The sequence below is a fragment of the Phalacrocorax aristotelis genome, chromosome 3, assembly GCF_949628215.1.
Source record: "Phalacrocorax aristotelis chromosome 3, bGulAri2.1, whole genome shotgun sequence".
Taxonomy (NCBI): Eukaryota; Metazoa; Chordata; class Aves; order Suliformes; family Phalacrocoracidae; genus Phalacrocorax; species Phalacrocorax aristotelis.
In genome coordinates, this window is record NC_134278.1 from 49,675,547 (window position 1) to 49,702,668 (window position 27,122).

The 27,122-nt window shown below is 36.4% G+C and overlaps 1 protein-coding gene across 1 annotated transcript in view; it reads right to left on the reverse strand.

Annotated features, from left to right (window-relative positions):
- ATG5 (autophagy related 5) overlaps nt 1-27,122 on the reverse strand; it is a 78,531-nt gene that overhangs the window by 34,172 nt on the left and 17,237 nt on the right. The window contains exons 5-6 of the mRNA XM_075087378.1: nt 21,304-21,466; nt 8,463-8,557 (exon numbers count right to left, since the gene is read on the reverse strand). Coding sequence (XP_074943479.1) covers nt 8,463-8,557; nt 21,304-21,466 — 258 coding nt within the window. The remainder of the gene's footprint in view (nt 1-8,462; nt 8,558-21,303; nt 21,467-27,122) is intronic.

The following is a 27,122-nucleotide window of genomic DNA, read 5'->3' on the forward strand; positions in this document are numbered from 1 at the left end:
AACTTATTAAAAAAATGCATCCTTTTGCTTTTTCTTCAGTTTGTATTAGGATTTCTATAGTTATATGGTGAGAAGGAAGCTTTGGTTTCCTCATGAAGTTTAAAGTCTTCATGGTGATGAACAGGAACTTTACACTCTCTAGTATTTAAGGGGCATGCAACAAAACAAAGGGAAAAAAAGATTAAACAAACGGGCTACTCTTTATACATTTAATTCACACTAACAGCAGTCATGTAAATTAGTAATGCAGAAGTATATCACTAGATTGAAGCTTAAGATAATTCTATGACTACCTGTACCTATGCTTTAACATGGTCATGACAAATGCATGATGCATGATAAATGTACATCTTTAAAACTTCTTACTCCTAAGATTTGAAATAACATGAAAGGATAAGATATGAAAACATATATGTTAAAAGAATATTTCATAACATGAAGGACATACAAACTTACTCAGTGGACCATTTTTCTGCTATAGAAGTGTGTATCCAAACTATTTCAACTGATTTTCTTACATTTGCATACTTTACATGATCAAGAAAATATAAACTTGCAGTCAAAATTATAACCTGTACATATACGAAGTAAAAATTTTGTTGTTCTTGAAAGAACTAGAGAGTCTTCTCTGCTTTTTAGGACATACTCGAACAAACATTATCCAAAGCAAATGTCCTGTTATACCTTGTGGGTCATTTTTAGCAAGAGTATATATTGCCAGAAGTTCCATTCCCAGTTCCATACCAAAAGTTGCAGAACCACTTTCATGTCAAAATACCTAACGAGCATGGGTGAACCACATCCTGGCTGTAGCGTGGTCTTTCAAATGATCTATTAAATTTGCTTGCCCAGGGAAAGTAGCCCTATATTCTCTGAACAACTGAATTTGCATTACTTAACCTCAGGCGAGTTTTACAGATCCTAGGAGCAGGAAGTCAATGTTCCAAGCGATAACACACAGAACAGACAGCAGGTAACGGTCATAAGGCCAGAAATAACAGAGGCTAAATAGAAGAAACAGTTCCAAGAGACAGTTTTGTTGAGCACTGGGAAGACAAAGACATCTACAACACAAGCATGGCCTTGAAGTATTACACTTCCTTCCCAGAGGAGGATTCTTATTTGCAATTGATAAAATATCAAGGTATCTGAAGAGTCAGTAACAAAAAATCAATAGCGCTTTTCACAGCTGTGGTGTCTTACATGCATATGCAGACCTAAGCCTCACAAAAGCAATTGAGTACTGACTACCTATTAAGCAGATAACTTTAGCAAACATTGTGTTATTTGCTTAAGAGCAATGAATAGTACAATACTTCATACAACACTTTCAGTCTACTTAGGAGTATTAAAACCAATAATTCTCCTTAGTTTTCTAAAATAATGTAGAAATAACTAGAAGAAACTCCTGTAGTCAAACATAGATAGCAGTATGGCATAAAGTTGTTTGTTACTTCATAATGTATTCCTAGAGCTTGGTGTTGCATCCCACTTCCTCATAGGTTTGTTCCATTCCACATTTACCTGTGTACAATTTGCTTTCAGTCTTCCAGAAAGTGCAAATAGAAGTCTTGGTACTTTCAAAAAAAGGGAACATTTTCTGTATTTTCTAATCCTCAATTTCGTGCAAAAGTTAACCTGCTTTATTTACCTATTTTACTTAAAAATAAGTAAGGAAAAATAAGATGGCATCCTGATATTCACAAATCAAAACAGGTACTGCTGTGACTTTCATCTATGCTGAGTTAACTTTTTGCATCATCATCATAGGCTAGGCTTTGTTCTATTTTAAGTCCTAAGCAATAGGCACTGCATATTCTGCACAGCCACAGAAGTAACCCTTGATGATTACATTATTCATCCCTCTGAGAAAAAAATTCCATATCTGCTTCTCCCCTTTTTCTGACTGCAAAGCAGTTAACCAGCTGGGGGACTTTTTTGCTGTTATATCAGAGTGCAAGAGCCAATCTCAGAGGAATACAGCTCCGGATTGCAAGTTTCAGGTAGCAAAAATCCCTCTTGCTACAAAATAAGAACCTGACCACATAACGAGGTATGTGGTGAAAGTGGCAAATGAGTTTGTGTTGACTAAACCAAGTGAAACAGAGAAGTAAAATGATCAGCTTTAATGATCAAAAGAGAGGCAGCGATATACTAAAGAGCACTGCATTTAAATTCCAAGATCTAATGGTAACTCCACACAGATCTAATGCAACTGAATTCCTGCTTCATTGTCTTCATCCCAGCTTCTCAACATATTCATATTCTTAAGAATTAACACTCAAGGTTGAGGTGAAAAGTGCAATTTTTTTAAAATTGCATGCATATATTAACTTTCACAATAAATTTAGGATGATATATAAATATACAAGAGTACTATCTTAAACAGTTTCAGGAAATAGAGTCAAGAATTCAAACCTCATGGTTTAAATTAAAACTTCTAGCATGAACATTTACATAAACTTACTTATATCCAAGTTCATTATCATAAGACAATTCATATAAAAGATGACAAATTAATTTTATACAAAAATAATTTGCTCAGAAAATTTTTTCCCCACCAAAAGTGTTCGTTATTTCATTGTAACTCAAAATATATTTTGACTTATCTTTTGCTAGCAAAAAAGTCTATATAACTCTTTACAGAAGTTAATATATTAACTACTGAGGTGCTTCTGGTTTTTAATACACCTAGATTCTTCTAAGATCTGAGAGTATGTGATAAGATAAAAAGAATTTAAAACAAAATACTACCCAGTTTTCCCCACTATGCAGAATCCACTGTATCCCTTAACTGTTTTAAACTGGTTATAATGCAATTCAGAATCTCAACAAACTATTTTTCATACACGCAAAACTGCTTTATTCTTTGTATACAAGCTACATCTGCATTCAACTCAGGATTACTGTAGCCCCTATTGACAAGCCTGAGCTAGCTTAAAACTATCCAGCTTGCTAACAGTTCAACCATGGCTCAGAGAAGCTACCCAAATCAAGGTTTTATAGCCCCATCTCTTCTGCACCTCCTTCCCTGAGCACTACGCAACTTTTACAATAGCTTTGAACTAGGTAGATTGACAGTTTTACAGATAACTTGGGCATATTTATGTAAACTTTAGTGACATCTCTGACAACAAATACAGTTTATAATCTCAGAATTATTCTTTTAAACTCTGACAGCCCCCATCCTGTGCTGAGATTTTTAAAGGCACAAGGTTGACCTTGCACTTGGGGTCCTTACGTCTTTTAAAAGAACTGCATGGACATTCCTTAATAAAAAATGTGTTAAAAAGTGATCTTTAACAGCGTTGGTTTGAGCTAGCCCATTTCACTTTGTACTTAGATGGACCAGAAAAAGCTTATGCAATTATGGACCCTCAACTGTGGTGACCTTCAACTCAAGGTGACAACTTGTTGAATCACTATTACTTTCAGCACAGAACTAAGCAATCAATTTCAGAAAACAAGTATTCATAGCAACCTATGGATCACGCTGCCCATATGCAAAACTTGATAGAAGAGTGGGTTTTTTTGGTTGGTTCTCCACTCCCACCACAATAATGAGGACCTAGAAAAAATATTTGCCTACCAAAGCTTTTAAACTTTCTCATTCATAGAGCTTTAATTTTGAAGTGATTTAAAACTGGTGGAAGTGCGCTAGTGTTTCTTCAGCACTGAACCATCGGTCATTAGAATAAGTCATCCTGTGTACTGAATTAATGATGTATCAGAGCCCATTTTTTAACTTGCAGCCCAGAAATTCAGTGAGCACCGCTCTGGTTTGCAAGCCAATCATCATTTCACATTATTTTCACTCAAACTTCCCCTTTGTAAAATGAAATCTAAGAAATAAATTGATGTGTTTTCAGCAGGTCCTTTGTGAAAACATCGTTTTTAATAAACAAGAAAAAGTTAAATAAGGTGTTACACACAGGTCTATCAAACAGCGTTTTGCACTAGCCAACAATACACTCAAACTTGTGTTGTGCTGCCCTCTTCAGGTAGACAGTACGTGCATTTTCTAGTTCTGCTTAACGAGTCATTGCATTTCAACTTCTTTCATAAAAATGTTCAGATTTGCAGTTTCAAGTAGCAGCTAATTTTACCTCTATATCCCACCAACGCTTGAAGTATTTTTGATCTAAAATCCTATAGAAATAAACTTTACTTTTGGTCTCTACATCTCCCTAACTTTAATACTAATCTTGAGGATTATCAAAATACCAGCTAGTGTTTGAAAAAGAGTTTAATTGATTCCTCTTAGCAAAGAAAACTGAAGCTGGTGAAATCAGGCCATAAGTGAACTTGGAGGTTTAGAAAGTCAAATGACCTTAAAAGTGGTGTAATGCAAAACAAAATCTAGAAATTGGAATTGACGTCAGGCAAATTCAGCCTTGAAATGCAATGGAAGCTTTCCACCCAAAACAAAGATATCAATAGCCTACTAGCATAAAAGGATTGATTCAATATTACTTGAAAACTTTACAGGTGGACCCAGTATCTTTCCAAACAATCTGTTTTCATATGTTTGAGTAGCTATAATATGTGCCAAATTGTGATGCTGATTTGCATACTTGTAATGGATTTTGCAATTGATTATTTAAGCTCTGCCAATTAATGTGGAAATACAAATAAAAGGGTCTTCCATTGCTTGGGAAAAGGCCATGCTTGGGCTTCTGATTAATTTATTGAGCCAGATATTAATAATGTATTCAATATTTAATTTCCCCCTCCCACTTTCCTATTTTTAGAGAACAGGTCATGGTAGACATTTAAACCTATTTAGACATCTCAGTACTGCAACTTTGACAGAAAGAGCAGAGTGTTGGATTTAACTGATGTATTAAGTTTGGAGAATTTCACTCACGTTACTAAGCCAGATAAACATCATAATTTGTGACTGTAGGATTTAATCACAATGTATTAAGGGACTTACAATAGGAAAACCTGTTCAAAGCTAAGGCCTACTATGTAATTAGGTAATAAAATTAATAACCTAATCAAAACCTTTAGAAAATAGAGGCAAAGGAAATGTTCATTCCAGTACTGTGGCACGTCCTAGTACCCAAATAAATGAACAAGCAAACAAAGAATCCCAGATCATCCCGTTTGGGGCTGGCAAACACACAACAGCCAGCCTGCCTTAAGCCAAATGCAACTCTAGAAAAGCTCAGAAGAACTAGTTATGCATATTTTTAATGCATTTTATTTAATATATTTTTGTAATTTCATTCTCAAGAATGAAATGCCATTTACAACTTTAAATCCTATATATTCATAGGGCAGACTCCAGACGAAGGGAGGAAGACAGACAGGGAGAGAGTACGCAAGAGCAAATGGGTGAGCATCACACAGGGAGCGAGCAAGATATCAAAATTCAGGGATGAGCACAAACTAAGTGCACAACAACTGAGATTCAGAGTGCTCCCATCTGCAGCATAAGACAGCAGACAATACTTCATCAGGGTAGTCTCTATCTGCACGTAGAGACTCTTCTCTGGTGCCTGACTAATATGTGCTGTCACAGTGCCTGGGGCCAAAGACTGATGAAAACTTCCTGCCATCTATCAGCCATGTAGTTTGTTCAATTAGAAAGTGCAAAACCAGCTGGTCTTATAAACATAGGGAAAAAGGCCTCAAGTCAAACTAGCCCTAGTACTGTACAAAAAAAGCAACACTTAAATGCATAATATACTCGAAACATTATTTTCTCTCTTGCTATCAAAAGAACAAGTGAAAAAAGCACTCTATTCAACAGTACTATCAAACAGGCAAAAGTTTTCATGCAACTGTCAACTGAAGACACAGCAGCTTACATCTCTGAAGTGATGAAGTGGGGTACTTTTTTTTGGATGCATGTAAGTAAAAGTGTCACAAATATATAATCGCTACTTTTAAACTGTCTCTGGCAGAAAAAGTTTCCACCTATGTCAAAGGTTCGTTTGGTGCAAGTTCCATATGACACAGTTTAGACTATGACAGCTGGTAATAAAATCTCCAAGATCTCTTAGCTAACTTTTAAAATTGCAAGTGAGTTGATCCATAGCAATACTCAGTCTTTTTCTTCATCTTCTACAGTAGATGCCAGGATTCTGGTCTAATCTTAGCTGCTACATTTAAAAGAAGAGGTGTTGGACAAGGGCTTTTAAAATTACCTGTGGTTAGTTTAGTTCTGACTTACCCAAGTATGACATTCATATTTTTGCTACTTCTTTCTCCCACACACACCATCAGATTTGGATACCACACGAGGTATGATTCATATTATTCTTTAGAAGTGTATTTTAATAGACAAGCTTTATAATTGAAAGAGCCTTTGAGTTTTGAAAATATCAGGCCTTCAGTGAAAAGCATGTCAGATCACTTTATTGCATGCATTTTTTCTGCAGGAACTTTTCCCAGCCACATTTAATTGTTGCTAAGACAGATTTTTAGTTGATATCATAATCTAGTACATTTCTTTAAAGGAAAACAAATCCATCTACCTCATACTGCCAAAACACAATCTAGGCAGTTCACTTCACAGAATTTCCTTCTAATAATTTTGGGGGTACTTTCCCCACTGAAGGCAATGCCTAATGATTTCCTATCATTCACCTGTATACCCTTAAGGATCTACAAACACACTATGTGAAAACACATAGGGAATAAACATCCACTGTAATACGAACCCAGGGAAAATTGGCTTTCAGGTATTTATGTAGAGATATGCAAGCAATGAATTAGAATGCAAAGCTGACTTCTATCAGCACTAATGGAAATTGAATGCAATCAGGGTTAAATACATCTTAATAATACTTCTGAATTGGTTACTTCAGCATATGCAAGTCTGTTGCTAAGTACTGTAAAATTATGTTAAAACTACAGGAATTAACTCCTTGCTTTGAATCAAATTATAATCTTGCCCTTCCTAACACTTTCTGAAAATTCATTTAAATACATAGACTTTTATGATGAGCGGTAATCAGTACACAAGCCAACAAACCAAACAAAAAAAGCTAGGAACACCTGCATCCACTTCTTTCAAAAGAGGAACATTACTGAAAATATTTAGAAATAAGAGCAGCCCTACTGAAAATAATACACACCAACCTTCACAAAGGCTGTCTTAGCATCATCTTTATTTGTGTTTGGTCTTCTATTCTTAGTTAGATATTTTGGGTTTAAACTATGGCTAGTAAGGGTTTCCAATTGAAAAGGTAATGAGAATCAAGATAAGTACTACTGGCTAAAGGGATAGATATTACTGAATTAGATTCCCCCTCTTTTTTTTTTTAAAAAAAGCTTTACTAGCATGAAATCATGTGATATAGAAAATTTCCCTTATGGCTTAAAGGTCTGTACCTTATTCAGGCAGCAAAATCTCCATTTCGCAAACACATTTACGTGATTTCTGTGAAAAGATTTAAAAAAACCCCAAACACCTATCGGAGAACAAACAAACAACTTAGTTACCGAACAAACGAAATACTGTGAGTAAACTACTTTTCCTGATACATACTTTTTTGTACTTATACAAACCTTGCCATCTGCTATGATCTCTGACAAAATAACTGACTTCCGTTCTCAATCTAAGGTTTCACTATGACAGTAAGTGTCTTATATCTAAAAGTTACTTCAGTCCCACTGCAAGATTGTATAGGTTTGTATGGTCGCTATAAAGTTGTATGGCTGTTATAAAGTAGTATCAGACTACTCAGTACTATGAATAAAGGACTGATAGTTATAGGTGCAAAGCAAATGTATATAGATGAAAATGTTCGAAAAACAAAACAGAGCAGAACTGTTTCATTTATGCAGAGGCTACATGAATTCTGTATAAGCTTTTAACCATACTTAATTCCAAACTTCATTGTGACTTTAATGCTACAAAAACTAAAGGGACATTAAAAAATTGTAAGGATTACAAGGAATATGTTTCCAAATAAACTACTGAGAAAAATAGAGCACTGATATATTAAAACAGAAAAAATATTCAAAGCTAGTTTTGGATTGTAAAGTATATAATTGCAAGACAAAGGTAAGAACTAGATGCAAGATCTATGCCATTACTTTCACCTCATAGTGCTAACAAGAAAAAAAAGCCTATACAGTGGTAATGGGAAAAGTGTTGCTCCTGAAGTGTTTGACTTAGACCTTTCAGAGGGCATTTTGCATCCAAAGCAATCTTCACAGTTGGCAGTTATTTTTAATGACATAATTAGCTTTTTTAAAACAAACAATCTATATCAGCCATAGCACATTCTGAAGTATTACACACTTACAACAATGAATGGTAATTACCTATTATAATAAATACAGTCTATTTTGTCTCACACAACTCAAGAGGCCAACAAAGATGAGCATACAAGATTTTACCATAATGTTAGAAAAGTGAATATTTAATTCTGAAAACAGATTATGATATATGGCACCTCAGTGGAAGAGTTTGGTAAAAGTGGTTTTATTTCATTGTCTCCTACCTGATAAATTCTAAATGGGATGTATCGAAATCCACTATCTTCCGGAGGATACTCCATGAGTTTTCGATTTATTGCCCAAAACTGCTCAAATTTATCTGTGAAGGTAAAATTAGATTTTGTTAGTATTAATAACATATATTCTTTTTCAGCTAAGAGGCAAATGAGAAATGATTGGAACAACATGCAAACTTCTCTCACAGAAGTTTGACCTCTTTGAACTTATCTTCCCCACATTTCTCTTCCCTATTTAGCCTGAAGCCAAAGAGGAGTCATCTGCATTCTCCTATGAAAACAGTGATGTGGCAACTTATCAAACTGAAAGGGAAAGCAACTTGAATTCATACCATAAGAATATTGCAATCATATTGTAATTCACTGTTAGGGAAATACTGGGCCACAAATTACAGATTTCATTACTTCAATTAACAGTGCCTCTTTCTCCACTCCTTGCCACTACTGGTTCACACTGTCTCACAGTTTATTAAAAATGTCTAATTGTTCTTAGCTATAGATGAACAATAGGTATAAAGTACAGAGAAACTAAAACAGTAGAAAAACTTCTTGAGAGGTTTACATTTGGATATGCAAATCTTAAAAAATCTGCAAAAGTATGATATGATTAGAAAATGTACTGCCAGTTTCATGACACAATCTGAAAATAAACGTTTAAAACAAATTTTTGTTAATATTATCCAAGTAACTATGTTCCGTAAAGTAGCCCAAGGCAGCACACCATTTCATCCTGTTCAGACATCCCAAGAACTGAATAGTTTCTTGTGGTTATAATTATTAAGGATAGCATAGGTCTAGAGCAGTAAAGGTTTTTATACACACAAATCAATTATTCCAATCAAGCAAACAACCAGTACCAAAAGTGACAGAAAGGTACACGAAGAGCTAAGATAAATAAAGCTGCTGCTAGCCTTACTGGAGAAGGCAGCTTTAGATGGGAAAGAGCAAGGGATAAATATCCTTATAGGCCCCCTCTAAACAGAGGGGATGTTTCTTCAGAAGGAACAGTGTCTCCAAGTTTCCCTCCTCAGCATAACATTCAGCTGACTCTCAAAAAGCCTGACAGTATAACCATTACAGAATTCAGCCCCCCTGAAGCAAGGTAAAATTCAGAATCCTATTTGCAGACCAAAGGTTCCTCCTGCTTCCAAAACTGCTGATAACAATTAGAGCAATTACAGAAAATTGAAAGAGTGAGACTTGCTTCACTCCAACATACAGCCCAGATGCCTGTTAGTGCACTAAAGACATAGTTAATACATGTTGCAGGGTTTCTAACACATTGCTTTTCCAGACTGAGTGTGACACAAGGCAGGAATTTCCAAGAAACCGTAAACAAACTCCTGCCAGGTGTTCTGTAGCAGCATTTCCTGATACTTATCTCAAAGTACTTCCACACCCTTGTTTCCTGATTAGCAGCAAGTGCCCCTTGACAGGCACTTACCTGAGCTGCAGTCAGCACCACTTCACAGGCACCTGCCTAAGACCAGGAGCTGCCTGGACACAGGGTGCTACCCCCATAGCTCACAGGCTGGGAAGCTCAGCAGGTGGCAAAGACAGTGACAACTCTGGAGCTGACTGTACCCAAGGAAGCCTGCATTTGGGAACCCCAGCCTACAGAGTCAGGGGTTTACTCTTCCAACGTCTGACACTCAGAATGACTGCATCCTCCTCACCAACTCTCATCAGTGGGAAGGTGAAGATTTAGCGTACTTCCCTCATCCTTGGAGACAGCGTTGAGAACGGCTTACAGCTTTCAGCTTTCACCTCAGACTGTGTGGACAGGCATCCTACAGTAGGCATTAATAGATTTATACTTTGATTACCACTTCTGACTATAAACTTAGTTGATAAAACTTAATTACAGTGATACACAATACAAAACACTCAAGACCTACTTAAGCTAGTGAGCTTCAGCAGACTCTTAAATAAGGAACCTACACATTTGGAGGCACCCTACCTGAACAAAATCAAAACAAATTTTCATTTCATTTACTTGTTTAATGCTTATATTACAGTTACTAGGGAAGTTGGGTAAACAGCTTACTGTCTTCAAAACTCAACAGAGATGCAGAACATCATATGGATCAAAAGAATAAGAAGTTCTGAACAAGTAACAAGACTTATGGTAGGAGCTTAAGTATATTGTCCCTTGTGGCATATATGGGAAACAAGTAAATCTGACGGACAAAAAAAGTTAAACAGTGGTAATGTACAGTTGACTCATATGTTCTTCATTCCAGCTTCCTCACCTCCCAGAAATCATGCAGAAAAACTTATTTAAGGCTGGTAAATTTACAAATTTATACTTCTCAGATTATTCTCTGAACACTTAATGCTCAAGACAACCTGTTTTATAAAGATTTTTATATTTCTAATAGTTTCTGTAGTTTTAAATATAACAGCAATAAACCTGCAACAGTTGAATAAAACTTCTTGCATTTTGTAATCAAGTATGTTCTGTCAATCCACCTGATAACCCGGGGAATGAAAAACTTTCTAGTAAATTAGCTAGATATAATGGAGTCAGACATCTTAAGACACATCTCCACCATGCGTACAGCACTGTCTGAAGACATCTAAGTTAATTCATTCTCATAATCTTATATTGCTGTCCTCCAAACATCTTTTTACATGGATGCTAAATTTTTACTATAGGAAACCGAATTGGGTATAAGAAAATTAACACAAATTTTTAAAGCAAGCAGCAAGAAAAGGCTATCCGGTTTGCATACTGACATATAGGACCTGGCAAGAGCTTTTATTAGCATCAGGAGCATTAACTGAATGACAGAATCCTAAAGCTCCAAAATACAAAATCCAAAAATAACTGCTTCTGCGGAACCCTCAAGACTCAAAGCCTAGAACAAACAAATACCCAACACCAGCCAACACCCCCCACGAATCCCCTTGAAAATATAAGTGAAAGAATTCAGCATTCTCCCATTTCTGTGTGTCAGTACCTCCTATTTATGCGAAACAGACTTAAGGAAGCTGTTAATGCTATGACGAGCTATAGGAACAAATTAGTGCTTTGGGTAGACAGGACTTAAAAGACAGAAGGTGCTGGCCGGAAGTTTGACAATCAAAACAAAACTGAGTTTTTGTCAAGCCAGTAAACAAGAAGAGACCTCTACCTATGTGCAAAAGCACTTTATACACTTGTCTCCCTCCCTCATGAAAAGCTTATGCAGCCTACATGGTATCTGAACTCCCATAACAGTCAAATCTGATTACTTTGTTTTCCACAATCCATCTGTTTTTAAGAAAGTGCTTGACCAACGTGTTAAAAAGTTTCTGTATTAGCAAAAACCAGTACTTGCAAAAGGCAGATGTTCATATCTGAATAACAATATTTAAATTAGTGGCAATAAGGTTCAAACAGAAGCAACATTAGTGACAGTACACAAGTTTCAGATTACTAATATTTCTTAAATGAGAGGATGGTTGCTATACAACTTTGCTTAAAGTGAAATATAAAAAACTTTTCTCCCTTTATTTTATGTCAAAGATTGGAAGGTTAATAACCAAATAATGGAGGAGAGATCCAGTTAAAAAAAACAAAATCAGTGAAGTCACTTAAATATTTATAAATATTTATTAGAAACACAGTCACTACATGCCCAAACACCAGACATTAGCCTTCAGTACTACAGAACTGCACAGAATCTAAAGGCAACTTTGAAAACACATATTTACATAATCAGTAAGAGTTTGCAAAAGTACAAGGACTTAATGCCATCCGTAACAATAATCTCAGTACCAAAATTAAGCAACAAATTAAACCCCAAACATAAATTAATAGAGCATGCCACATTATGCATTTAATGATCAGAAATCTATCACTGAAATTGTTCATGCTTTTGAAGTGTCCTTTAAAACAGCTTAAAAGAAAAAAAATTGTTACAGGGAAATACTTGGAGAATTGTCATTTCCTCCATTAAGCAAGACTGGAGATCCTTTGAATAAGTTTCAGTGATTGGTAAATTTATAACTCTTACATTAAAAAATTGTTAGTTGCTCCAGTCATAGCTTGTTGTTAATAGCAGTAACTGCTGAACCTTTTAACATTATGCAGTTTTAGCTAAGGATTAGTCCACGCTGAAATGTTCAAGGCTGGGCCTCTTTGAGGCTGAGACGAGGGGGCAATGTTCTTCAGCAATGAGAAAAATGAGTTGCATTCATGCTAGCATCTTACAGTCATTCTCTGAAACTCAAGAGCTGTCACGCTTCAAACAACTTGAAATTTCACATGGATCTTGATGCTAGATATGTCTCTTCCACCCACCTGACTCTACAAAAATGGTAACCACGATGGATTACTGACAGGGTAAAGGGCACTGCTGAAATCCTTGCTATCAACATATGCATTTCAATGCAGCATAGCTATAAATCAGCATACACAAAGAATATGGCCAATTATCACAGAATGAGGAATTATATCTACAAGTAACTTGCAATAGGACACAGTGGTCACAGCATACGGCCAGTTAGAATGGAATTCCCACTGTAGAACAGCAGGCAAAAGAACTCCAAAGATGCACCCTAATCTTTAACTTATCGACAGAAATATCTTAATAAGGATATAGTTTGTTTCTGTATTTGATACTGATGCAATTGCTATCAGAGTACTGACTCCAAAATTGAATATATTTCAAGAAGAATGTGGAGAAGGTTTAAATAACAAATAATTAACGTAAAACATGGGAAAGATTGTTTAAATTCAAAAAGGGAATGGTAATTCATGGCTTTTATTTTCCAATATCATTTTAGAGAGTCCAAAAAGTGAAGATACAGGTGTAGCCCTCAGAGCAGCATATATGCATGATTTTTTGTCTGGACTATTAATGGTTTCTTCTTAAAGCCATCTAGCTGTATAAATTTAAAAAAAAATGCTTGGAATTGAATTGTATCTCTAACTTTAGAAGCAATACCAATTTGCAGCTTGCATAAAAATGTGTCCAACCCTTGAGTTTAAAAAACACAAACCTTTTGTCTCTTCTCGGTGGTTCACCTCGGTCTAATAACCATATGAACCATAGAAATTATGCACAGCTAGAAGTACTTGGGCAGAACCAACCACAGCATTAACTAAGAGACCAAAGACTCTCCAACTGATGTATGAGAACCATAGAGAAACTTCAGATTGGAAGTGCTGTCAGTGGGCAAGCTTTGGAATAAAAGCTCCTGCCCAAAAAGAGCTGTCTACACTGTTAAATTAGTTTGCTCAGGGAAGTTTTGACATCTCCACGGTTTCCACTCAGCCGCTTCCAATCCCCCAGCCCTAGCATCCCATCAGACGTCCTCCTGCCACAACTCGAAACTGCTCTGTTACGTAACTGCCCAACTCCGCTGCCAACAGGAGCACGTCTGAGAGAAGTCTGACTCCCTCTGCTCTACGAGCCTGCCTTTTAGCTAGCAGAAAGCAGGTATTAGATGCATCTTCAGCCTCCTCGTCTTCAGGCTAAACAAGGCAGTTCCCCCACTGTTCTAATACAGCATATGCTCCAGCCCCTAATCACCCTAGAAGCACTCCGCTGGACTCTCCTCTGTTTGCCCACATTTCTTTTGTCCTGGGGTCCCAAAGAGTACACAGCATTCCCAGTGCAGCTTTACAAGTACTGAGCCAAGGGGAAGAATTACTCACCATCTGGCTCTATTCTGTGTGGGGCACAAGGGCTAAAGCAGCTCCCTGGTTAACCTTAATTTCTGCAACACCACATGACAGACTTTTCATTCAGCTTGTTGTTCACCATTACTTACCTCCACAAAGCCGCTTCCCATTCATTTCCTAGCCTGCCCCAATGTATGGGGTTTTTCCTGTCCCTGGTGCCCAACTTTGCACTTAGTCTGCAAGCTCCAGGAGGCTCCTGCTTGCCTTCTGCTCTAGCTCATCATGGTCTCTCTGAATGGCAGATTTGCCCTCCAGTCTATCAGCTGCTCCCACCAACTTTTTCTTTTAGTCATGAACAAACTCACTAAGAGTTTAATCCACCACATATAAACTGTGCTGTACAGAGAGCTACAGCTGCAAGTCAAGGATACAGAGTATACTTTCTTAACATTAAAGCAAGTATATTTTCTATGGACTCATGCTCTAACAAGCATTGCATTTAACTGCTACAGCCAGAAAGGAGTCTTCTCAAAATTTAGGATCAATTCTACTTCCACATTGTTTCCAAGAAGACTAAGATTCTATATGCATACATAGTTCTGCTGACTACTACATAGACTCTTGCTGACTACTACAGTTCAGTGCCAGCCTTCTTAAGAACACAGTTTGAAATACTGGTTTGGCATCATTACAACATAAGATTTTTTTTCTTTTCTATTTTACGTAGTGCTACCACCCACAGTTAAGATATTCTTGCTGTTAAATGCTTAGGTTACTTCAGTATTTTGACAGATCACGGTATACAATATAAATCCAAACTGAAGCCAGAACACAAATTTACTATAGTCTTTTCAGGCTATCTTCAGGCATGAGGAACTATCAGGTATGGAGAGATAGGACCTTGGAACTGTTTTGACTTAATCTAAGTGACAGAAACTAACTACAGAAATACGTGGAAATACTCTTCACATCACAGATAGCAAAGTAACAACATACATAAGATTGTATATATCTGAAGCAGTCATAATTTTGCCTTGTAATTACACAAGTCATTACCTGAAACATCTTTACCACATACTGTGCCCGTTAATCTTACGTGCCCTCCAAATCTGCATTCAGCTGGTGTATTACTACATAACATCACAAGAAAGCAGTAGATTATAAAATTTGAAAGTAAAGAACAAATAGGCTTTACTTGGCCTGTCCATGCTAAGTAAGACATGGAATCACTGCAAAAGTAAACATCACGCTAACTAGCTCAAGTACTAATAATAGTCAAGTACAGTGGTATGGGCCTCAAGGTTGGATGCCTAGGTCTGTCACTCCTTTTTTAGTACCTTTATTGTGTAAATTAATTAAATCAGCTCAACTCTGCTTGTCTATATGCACTATAACAGATTTCCAAAAGCAGTGTTTACAACCAGAGAACAATTAGAAGAAACTTCCTTATGTATAGTTAGCTGTAAATTCTAGTTTTAAAAAAATATTAATTCATAAGCCACATTATAAGTTGAACTAAAGAAAAAAGGGGGATCCCTCCCCCAATACTGTACAGTTAGGTTTGAGATCAGTGTATTGAACACATTTACTTTCACGCTGTAACTTATCCATTAGTTTTCACAGCAAGTTAGTGTTCTGAAGATAAAGAAATAAAAGCATATTGCTTAAGTTCCGGTTAACAGGACATTTTGAAAACTGTATGACACAGCAGTACTTTACTCTTCAGATCACCTCTCAGATCTAAAAACACCCTTCCCCCCATTTTCTTTTAATATACACAAGGGAGCCATACCTTACCAACATTCTTTTCACTTATTAAACATACTCATGAAACAGTTTCACTTTAAGTACACTGTTTCCTTAATACCACCTCCCTTCATTTCTAGGTCATCAGTTTATCTGGAAAAGGTTCAGGGGAAGAAAATCATCAAGATGGACTACTTTATTGAAATATGAAAATGCATACCTACCAGATTTAAGCTTCCTGTGTTGGCTAAAAGCAGGTGATCTCAGTAGATACTGTCATTTAAGCTAAAAAGAAAGCTCTGGTAACTACTTAACAAAAATGTGTAATCCAGTTTTAACACAGAACCCACGGGTTGTGTAGGAATAGAGCAGCAGGCCTTGTTACAGACTTCCCCAACTAAGTCAAAGGGAAGAGGACTCCTGACAATTTTTATGCATCCCCCAGTTCTCTGCTCCAAGTCCAGAGAGCCTGAATATTTTAAATACCTTCTTGGTCTCTGATTAAGCTCTGTTTATATAGGTGAAAACAGAGCAGCATACCTTTGTATAACTCTCTAACCTACTTTGCTTTCCCTGTATTATGCTTCTTCAAAAATATAGCTTTTCTTAAAAGTTAAGGAACCTTTATATTAATTCATCTGCCAAATTGAGGAGTTTACTAGCAGAAAGTAACTTCAAAGCATTTCAAATTGCAAAGCAAAAAACCCTCAACAACTAAAAAAAGTTAATTTTATAAGTGAAGGTAATTTTTTAGAGAGTTAACTTTGAAAAGACCTTGCATGTCTTTCAGGAAAGTACATATTTTGAGGGGGAGGGGAGGAAGGAAAGCAGGAGGCAGTAAAAAAAATAAAGGTTCTGCATCACTTACACCTAAGTGAAATAGATTTACAGAAATACAGTCAAAGATTCTCTCAGTCTGAATCCAAGCCTACCAAATATCTGAACAAACTACAGAAGACGGGAGCAGCGAAGGTAGAGAACCAGCTTATTTGCAATTCGAGCTGAAGATGAAAGGCACACCTGCTTCAGTAGGAAGTCTGGAAGGTGGCTGTATTTCTGAAGATATGGTAACATTCCGGGAGGAAGAGAGTCTAAATGAGGACAAAACACAAAGCCCTTGAAATTGCAACAGGTATATAAATCCAAAGTCTTCAATATATATGAATAGATTATACAGTTGGCAGATTGCCTGTGCCAATGATGCAGAGACCTCCAAGCTTGCTCCCTCAGAGTTTAAAGGTTTTCATTAGACACATGGACATCTAACACAAGCTGGTGAAAACACTAGAAAGTGTATCTATTTCTGTCTACCTATCTCTAAACAACCTCTTCTCATGGGGGAGACCTCAGTATAAAGTACTGTTGTGAGTGCTAGGTTACGTTTTGCTTTCCTCCCTTTTCTGCCTTTGTGCAGTTCATGCCCTCCTTTGAGACCCACCAACTCTCACTGGCCTCACAAATGCAGCAGCTCTGCTCTGACCCCTTGTTGAGAGCAGAGCAGAGAAAGCCAAGGGGGGAATTCAGGCTGCCATCAATTCCCCACCTTTGCACTGTGACAAAGGGCAGCTATGCAAGCAGGCACCAGGCCAGCAGGGAAGAGCAACAAGGCAAAAGCGAGTTTTAGGGGGATCAACCAGTTGAGATTAGAGATTTGTTCAGCTATCAAAGCATGCTCACCATCTTGGACTGAGGCAAAGAACAGCATTGCTCCTACAAGCTCTCTACAAAGAAGAGAAACATATACATCAAACCCAAGCGGGCCATGTGTACACAGCACAAAAGAGATGCTGATAATGTGTGACACTATTTCTTTTTGGCAGTTCAAACATTTCTAAACAGGAATGGGATAACCCAGGAAAAAACCACAACTCTGCCCCTCAGTAACCCAGGACTGGTTTAGATATGATTTAGAAAGAAATGCAAGAAAACATAGGCCTGATTCTGTCAGTAAGACAAGCAAGAGATCACAGGCATTAAAAGATAAAATACTGCATATTCTGAATGTTTGCAGGATTTTTCTCCTTTAATAAGAACACTTCAATATGGCCACTTAACTTTTGGTAAGCCCTACAGTATGAATGAGCATTACATTCTTTTTCCATAATATTTTCAGTAAAATGACTTCATTATATTTTATAATACATAAAGAAGCCTTAAAACGGCTGTGAGTTTTTACTGTTTATTTCCCCCACTCACGTATCAGAAATCCCAAGTCTAGTCTTCACCAGTTATAAAAGATGCCTGTGAAAGTTTCAGGTCATGGTTGCTTATGTCTCTCCACAACTGATGAAAAGCAGCTGTGTTCAATCTAAAAACCTCCTTTATCAGAACCATTATATACTGAAGTTATATTCATTCTTTGAACCATGCAAAAATATAGCTCTCCCCCTAAAAACAATTGAGATTTCATTTGATCCTGAGTCATCACTAGGTGCAGAGTCTTAATGTTTCAAAGCTGAAGGCCTTTATTTTTCCACACAAAAGGCAAGAAGAAAAAAACCCACCCATTTGAAAATCCTCTTTATCCATTATAAAAATGGCCATAACACTATTAAATTAAGAACAGTAGTAGCATTTTCCATCAATTCTGACCAAAGAATTTTAACAACTCTTACAAAGTAGAGGTCAGTATAGTTATATAGTCTGCCTTTATCGCTTCCCTACCACAGTAAAGACATCCACGACGCTGGTCAAAATTAGGGCAATACAGACATACCCATCCCAGAGAAGTGTTCTAGCTAAGAAATACCTGGTTTATGGACAAAAATTGGCTAACTGAAGCCTGAAGAACAAGCAAAACCACAGCAGAAGCAGTAAGACAGAAAAGTATGTTTACCTTCCTGATTTGGTAGCAGATTAATACAAAACCAGAAATGGTATGAGGAGGGACGTAAAGGTTATGAATACCTACCAGCTGTTACCAGCACAAGATTTTGCCACAAATTCACTATTACAGCTCTTCCCCTAAAACTGAAAAGTTCCTTGTGCTACCTGTTCAAGTACCTCCTTCTTAGCAGAAACATTTATACCAAATTACACTTGTAATTGGTAGCTACATTTCTCCGAACAACCAAAACCGGATTTTTTCCCCCAAAAGTTAAATTTAATAAATATCCTGTAACTACTGCTATCACTCCTTAAATAAATAACAATTCCTATATTTAAAAACTGAAGAAAATTGTTTGAAGTTTCACAGAAAAAAAAAAGACTGCAGATGTATCATTACTTACAAGGCAGTTATCACAAATGCTACTTTCTTTTCTTTTTTGTGGTCATTCATTTTGTTTCACAAAGAGGCTTAAAATTATTACATCTCAAACAAAAGCCTATAAAAACATACTGAAAGATACAACATGCTTAAAAAGAGTTTTCTTGGTTTCACAAGCTTTTCTTGTTTCTCTTTTACGAAGAGCTAAGAAATTAAAATTAGCATTTGAAAGTATTCAAAAGATTGGTTAAACTTCTCATTTAGGTGTCAGATTCCACAGGTGCAATTTCTCATTAAGTAGAGTGAAACCTTCTTGAAATCAACCTTGCTAGGCAACCTCTGTTCTTAACATTATAAAGCAAAACAGTAAAATTCTGGTTTCCTTACAGCCAAAGACACTCTTTGACAAATAATGAACTAAAAGATAGAGCCCAAGATGAGCACGGAAAGACCACACTGCATATCTCTTCTCTTACCTTACCTATTGAGGGTAGCGAGGTTCTCTAACTTCTGGTTAAAAGAAGAACCTTACCTCATACTGTTTCATTGTGTAGTCAACTCTTCTGCCGTTATTATACTGTAACTCATGTTAGAGGTCTTTTAGTTTTGATTTTAAAAAGCATTAATAAAAAGGCCACCTAAAGTGCACTGCTGGGAACACCTGAGCACCAGGACTAAGTAACAGGATTTCTTTTTGCAATAAAGCAAATAATTCTTGAAATAAAAAACTAAATTATGCTGGCACAGCAATTTGCTTCTTAAACTAAACTGCTTGCAAGACAAATGCTATTACAGCAGAATACTTTTTCCACAGAATTATTAAAATTTCTGTTTAAATTGACTTGTAACAATGTAAGCCTAGGGAAACATCTGTTTTTATACTGATTCTGGCTTCCAGTGGACCAGAACTCTATTTACTGCCAATCTACAGAAGCAAATATGTTATCAGTCATTTTGCTGGCTAACATCTATACAAAACAGTCTCTCAAGAACTACTTTTAATTGAACCAGATAAAGTGCAATTTCTTACCTGCTAAACCTATCAGGTATATACTGCATCCCTCAAGATCTTACCACTCAAACGGCAAATTAAGATAATATCTCAATTTCTAACTCTTCCCCAATTAAATAAAAAAATAGAAACCAGAGTTTCTAATAAACATTCAACCTTCAAAATTATTACAGACATACCTTTAATATGAAAAGCAGTACCACTAGACAATAATAAAAAAAATCAGAAAATCCACACACTTTTTAAACAAACGCATTAAACCCAGACTAATTTGGAACCTCACCGTCTAAAGCAAACACATGCCTCAAGTGTTCTTGCATTCAAAGCTTCTCCTGTTTCATTTAATTTCCCTTACAATCATGTGGGAAGATGTTAATTCTAAGTGGTTAGTATTTTGTATCTCAGCATAAACATCTTCATGCTTACAGCTTCTGTAAAATATGTTTACCCGTAATAATATGATGACAGCTTCAGGAGATGAGTAAAATCCACTGAAAGTGGTGTTACCACCCATTCCAGACAGCAGTTACTGAAATACTCATAAATCTTTTCAACTTACAGGCCTCTAAAAACCATGATAAGAAAGAGGAGACACTAAAAAAAATCAAAAGAAGTTATATTTTGCACTGCAATACTGATTCATGCCATCTGTGCAAAGTAATAACACCAATTATTTTAGAAAATCCTGCTCTGCCATTATTTTGCTGACTTTAAGTCAATACTTATCTATGCAGAAATCTTTGTGAAAACCATCATAGTATCAGCCAAAAAAAAATATTGGCAGAGGCAAAAGTAAAACTTTTAATCTACTGGGCAACTTTCAAAAAAGTTTACCTGTATTGTTTATCAGTGACAGTCCTTAAGCTTAAGCTATAGGAGAGCACCTTTTTTACTTTACAGTCCAAGATAGTTAATACTGAACAACAATTACACCCCAGGTCTCTCCCAAATGAAGACCAGCAGTTGCACAAAAGTACACTAGAAAATATTTACCTATTTTGTTTTGTTGCTAGTTTTATTTTTTTAAAACAGAGCCATGACCCAATTCAGTTCCTTAAATAAATCAGGCCCCATTTGGATTATCACATAAATGGTGACTTTTAAAAAAAAAAAAGATCTTTTCAGTGACATTAGACAAATTCTGCAGAACAATGACATTTTATACCCTGTATCATGACTAAAGTTTGAAGAAATTATTTATTAGCATGCTAGATATAAATAAAATTAATACTTAATGCATTGTACTTACCGTTCTGTAATCCCATCCACAGTTGTTTATGATCCTTTTTTTGCATCTCATTGATGACTTGACTTTTGTGCTTTAAAGCATCTGCTTCTTTTATACAAGCCATAAAATGGGCTTCAATCACATCCTTAGAATGGCAGTGTAGAAGGTCCCTTTCTGGAAAATTCTACAAAGATAAAAGAAAGATCAAGAGAAATAAATGCATTATTACACACCTTAGAAGATGAAGAATAAATGAAAATTTTAATCAGGTTTATGTTTATACAAAAGAGGCACACTGGAATCTTCCACTTACGGAAGAAGGTAACAACCATTCCCTCACTCTGCTGACAAGAAAGTTTTTTCCAGTGAAAAACATTTCAGGGAAAAATGAAAGTTGGACAGTTTTCTGTAAAACCAGATACCAGTCTAAATCACCCAACCTCAGCTTGATAAATACATTTAAATACATCAGTGGATGTATTTAAGCCCTTACAACCAAATTTCAGGAAATGAAGAGTTTTAACATGTTTTCAAGCAGATGTTCAATTTTCTGGCAATGAACAGGAGAAAAGGGGAAGAAGTGAGTGACAAGTGCCCAGTTCCTATTGAATCTCAATGGCAGTTTAGCACCCATTTCTACGCAGGCCTTTGAAAAATGTTTCCTACAAGTATCATCATCCACTTATATTAACTATAGCATATATGCAACTTACAAACATTTTTCCTGAGAGATACTGGAAATCCTTGTCAGCTCCAACTTTACCTTAACACATGTGCCTATTGCTAACCCGTGTGACTTAATTTCATAACCCCCCCCTTTTTTTTGTTAGAGTTGGGACACTGCATTCAGCACTGCAGATGCATAGTTACCACTCCTAAGGTAACTTTTATCCCCCCAGGAAATGACAATTACCTTTCCTAAATAATTTATTAAGCAATTATAGTAGTAAATCTCATTCAGGCACAAAAAAGAAGACTTCTTTGGAAATCAACTAATCAGAAGTTCAGCCTCATGTAAGTATACAGTTGGGGTTGTTTTTCCTCTAATTTTACTTAAATCGACACGTAGTATCACTTGCCATTTTACAATAATACAAGCATTCAGTATCACAAATTCATTGTCTTTAGTCTTCAAAGGTTTAAAAACCCAGTACTTTTTATCCCCTCCTTGTACATCATTTTTTCACAGTTGCTTATGACCATGCTGAACAGTGCAAACCCCCAGAGCCAAACCACAGTGGCATCATTAGTACTCCACTTCATAACATGAGCTTGCCATGTAATTTTATACTTTAATTCTCATCTGTTATTCCACAAGAGGACCTTTCCTCTTAACCCATCACAAATTGGCTATTTAAAGAAATCTTTTGTGAGGGACTGTCAAAACCATTTTAGAAATACAAGTACATATAACAGGATATTTTTCAAAGTCTTTTACAACATAGTTAACATGTCACAGCAGGACCAACATACTGCTAGAAAAACCCACACCTTCCCTCCTCCACATAAAACCAGGAAAAATAGCGAAGGCTGCTTCAGACTACAGGAACTCAAAATATCCAAGAACCACTAAGTTGACAATATGAAAGGGAGCTGGGGATTGCCTTACCTGAAGGCAATTCTAAGGACAAGAACAATAGTTCCCTCCTCATTAGGTTATTGAATAGAGCTGGAAACTAAATAATGGAATTTCATATTGTGATTCCTCCTTATGACAGTGAAGTCAGACTCTGGAAACTGTGGACCAAAATGATAAGTATCTTCCAAAACCAGAAGTATAAAGGGAAAAGAAGACTGCTAATATCTTTTCCACAGAAACACAGGCAGTTTGGTGTTGAACTTACAAAGGCAGTGCTGTTGTTACTTAGGACTGAGGTATGTAGAGCTGACTAGAAATCTCAGGACAGAAATAAAGCTTGTTTCTCATATGAGGATGGCCAAGTATAAAGACATTAAAGAGGACAGAACAGGAAGTAAAGTTCTCCTTCTAAGGCAGACATCACTCCCTTTCTCCCCTACAAAGCTCAGTGTCTCAGCATAATTGGGCCCAAGATGAATGGAACACATTACCGGGATTGTTACAAGCTGACATCTGTATAGGCCTGTAAAATACTTTTAGAAGCTTAACTTACTTGCTCAAATAAAAAAAAAGTGAAGTCTGGTAACCAATCCAGAAAAAAAGAACAGTCAGAAATAGCATACTTCAAGATCAAAAAAGTTCTTTACATGCAAGAATTCAAAGTGAGACACTGGCATCCCTCAAAAAAATATGAAGCAGTGGAATGTACCTAATGCCAAGTAATATAGGAATCGAAATTGCCTTTCAGAGTTAAAAGCTGAAGTTTTAGCTAAGTTTATGAACAGAACAGTTTTGTTACAACAGCTGTTTTGTTACGTATATGTTGAAATATACTGAAATGTAGAGTCTTTTTTTGGACATTCCTGTCTTTCTACAGGAAGGCATCTCCCTGATTACTTTTTTCTGATGCATTTCAAATTACAGGGAACATCATTCCCTGGGGATGTGTTCCAGACAACATACAGAGTGTGGTCTGCAGAATAGCAAAGAGATATTTAAAACTGGTCAAAGCTAGCTAAACTTGTGGAAGGATTCTAGCCACAGTAGTACAAAGGTGTGGCATGATTCATTTTCCCAGCTTCAGAATGATAACACTGTGGAAGACTACAAAACACTCCTACAATCTCAGCGCTGTCAACTCTTTTCTTTAGAGGGAAAATACTGACACATTTCTATGCAGTACTGTGAGTAGAAGCTGAAAAACCTAAACATGAAAGCAATAACTTAGAAAACAACACTGCTGTGTTTACAAGAGGCACATGAAACAGTGGCACCTACATGAGACTACCAACAAAAAATCTGGCATCCCCAGATTTATAAACTAAGGCACGGGATAGTAAGTTTTATACTGAAATACAGAACATGTATGCCTGTATTTTTATTTTACTTCTACTTGTTGCCTTTCTACTTGAGGAAATAGTGATCAAATGTAAATAACTTTATTTAGCTCCCTGAAGAAAGAGACAGCTGTAAAGATGCTTGTAGCCACCCCTACCTATACAGCTATGAGACTTGCAGAAAGTTTTAACAGATCCCATAAGCAGCTTTAATTCAAGTATTCTTGTTGGTGATGTCTTACTCCCTCCATGTTCCATACATTTGAAAGAAAAGTTAATAGTTGATTCTGATTTTCTTAGAAAGCTCCAATAGTACTGGTTTTGTTTCACATACCAGGAGACACTTGGAACATGAACTTGGTCATAAAGAAGCAGGTGTCATCCGTACAGACAGGAGCACTAAATGACCTCTCACATAAAACTTCCAGAAACATTGCAGATAAGTTCAACAGACTGGCTTCATAACACCATTCCACCCATATTTATCTATTAGTTCCAGTTCACAAAACATGTTTATACTGTGACAGTCTAGTTGCATTAGGCCATGTTTGCAGAAAATGACACCAATAATATGGCATTAAAACCCATAAGGTACATATCCAGTGACAGGGGGAGCATCCATGTATTTGTGGTTAGTTACTATCAGTGTTCCTGTTTTTTTAAAAAGATTTTTAAAAAAAACACCTCATTCATACTTCTGGCTTCTACAATGTCTCCTAGCAGTTCCACAATTTATCTACATGCTACATGTAAAAGTACTTCCTTTTCACTTCACCTGACCCAATTTTGAGCTAAAAAGACCAAGACAACAGCTGCTGTTATACAGAAACAGATGCATAACCTCCTACATCAGGTCATGGGTAGAAAGGCAGACACTAAGACATAAGGGCTTCAGGAGAGGGAAAACATTAGCCTCTCCCCTGGCTCACCCGATTTCCTCTCCTGCTACCATTTCCAGAGCAGTTCCCCACCCCTATCTACTGCTCAAAATCTGGAGAGTTGGTTACCACACTAAGAACATGAATAGTGCTAAGCATGCCACAGGGTAGAATGAGATGAGTTTAACAGGAAGGGTTAGGGTTTCCCTTCTCCCTGTAAAGCCACACCTGGGTAACAAAAGGAACTTCCCAGACTACGGCTTCTCACGATTCTCACACTTCAGTATTCTGTTCAAGCTCATCCTTCTACTATTTAGGGCAAGTGTATTTCAACTTTACTAGAGATATAAATGCATGTTATTTTATTGCATACCAGAAGTACAAATGAATAAACTGTTTCTTCAATGCACTCAATGTGTATTTATTGTTTGGTCTGCATATATAACGTAGGAGGATGGTTACAAGTATCTGTCCACTTTCAAAAGTTTATTTATGTTCAGCAGAAGTTTTTAATGCTTTTAACTTTAAAAAAGTAAACTGATGAGTGGATTTTAACTTTTCTCCCTTTACAGATATTCGAGGTATCTGTTGTTGACTGCATGCTTTGGTAAAAGAAAGGAGAAAGACATCACAGCAAAAGTTAAACCCCAGAAAAATCTAACACTGTTCCATTAAGCCAAATAGAAATGATGGCTTTTTGAAGAAGAACTACACACAAATGAGAAGAATAACCCAGGCAGGAATCCCACACCTAAACTATTTAGCTGTAAGAAACTAACACATGAAAATGTCTTCAATATTTGACACACTTTGATATATTGCAGTTATGTTTTGACTTTAAGGATTAATCTGAAAGTTAAATATGTAAATAACTTCTTATTTAAATATTTAAATAACTTTCAGATTACATCAAAAACAGGAAGAGAGATTAAGCAGGTGCTTAATCCAAGGTGCTATATTTTTAAAAACTAAATTACATCATCTTTTAAAATAATACTGCTTTAGCAGTAAATTATTTCTGCTGATCTTTAATGTACACCTTTGACACAAACTTTAATTAGCTGATCTTTTAGCAAGCAGCAATTAAGGACTTTAGAGTCAGTTTACACTACCATATGAAATTGAAAAGCACAGTGGTGCTAAAACTTATTTCTCAAGATGGCTCTACTTCGGGACGGCAACATCTACATACTGCCACTGTTAATCTCCCAGAGGTCTCAGAATATAACAATTAAATCATGATTTATGAAACTAGACGCCTAACAGTTTCTTCAAAACACTCTGGAAGTTTCTTCATCCGAGCTGCATCTGACATCTATCAGACAGAAGTGTAGCAATTACAATGGTTTCAAAAATATCCCCAACTTCAGATTCATTTAGTCAGTCAATCATTTTAAAAGTTCAACATATGGAAATGCATATCGTAAGAATGTATGACTTCAGTGCACACTTCCAAAAAGAACCAGACTAATCCTGTTAGTAAGACCTTTTGTAAAACACCTTCAAGAGAAGAACTGTTCGAATTAAAACATTGAACACAACCACTTCCTAGTATGTTTCTCATTTCATCTTGAATCTCACACACTAAAGTCAAGCCTATTAACTCAGCATTTTCCTTTGGATCAGTTTTCCCATTGCATTGTTTCTATTACAATGGAGAAATTAAAGTTTCAACGTTAAATGCCATTATTTCTAGTTGTGGGTTTTGACTTCAAAACATACCTGGGATTACTGTCTCAATGCATTTCAGAGTATGAAAGAATCCTGCACCAAAGCTAACCCTGTGCAAGTACTCTTCTGAGCAAAGATCAGCAGTACTATGAAGTCATACCTAATGGTTTTACAGTGTCTAATCAAAATAGTCTCTCTTGTAAGCTGTCACAAGACCAAACTCATTTCACTCAGTTCTCTAAAGGGGACCCACGTGAAGTACAACAGCCTTCCCTGACTTCAAGGATTTTTACAGTATCTCATATCCATGCCCATGTGCCTAAAAGGATGAACACTTCTCAATCTTCCAAATCTTCAGTCAACTCAGGCTGACTG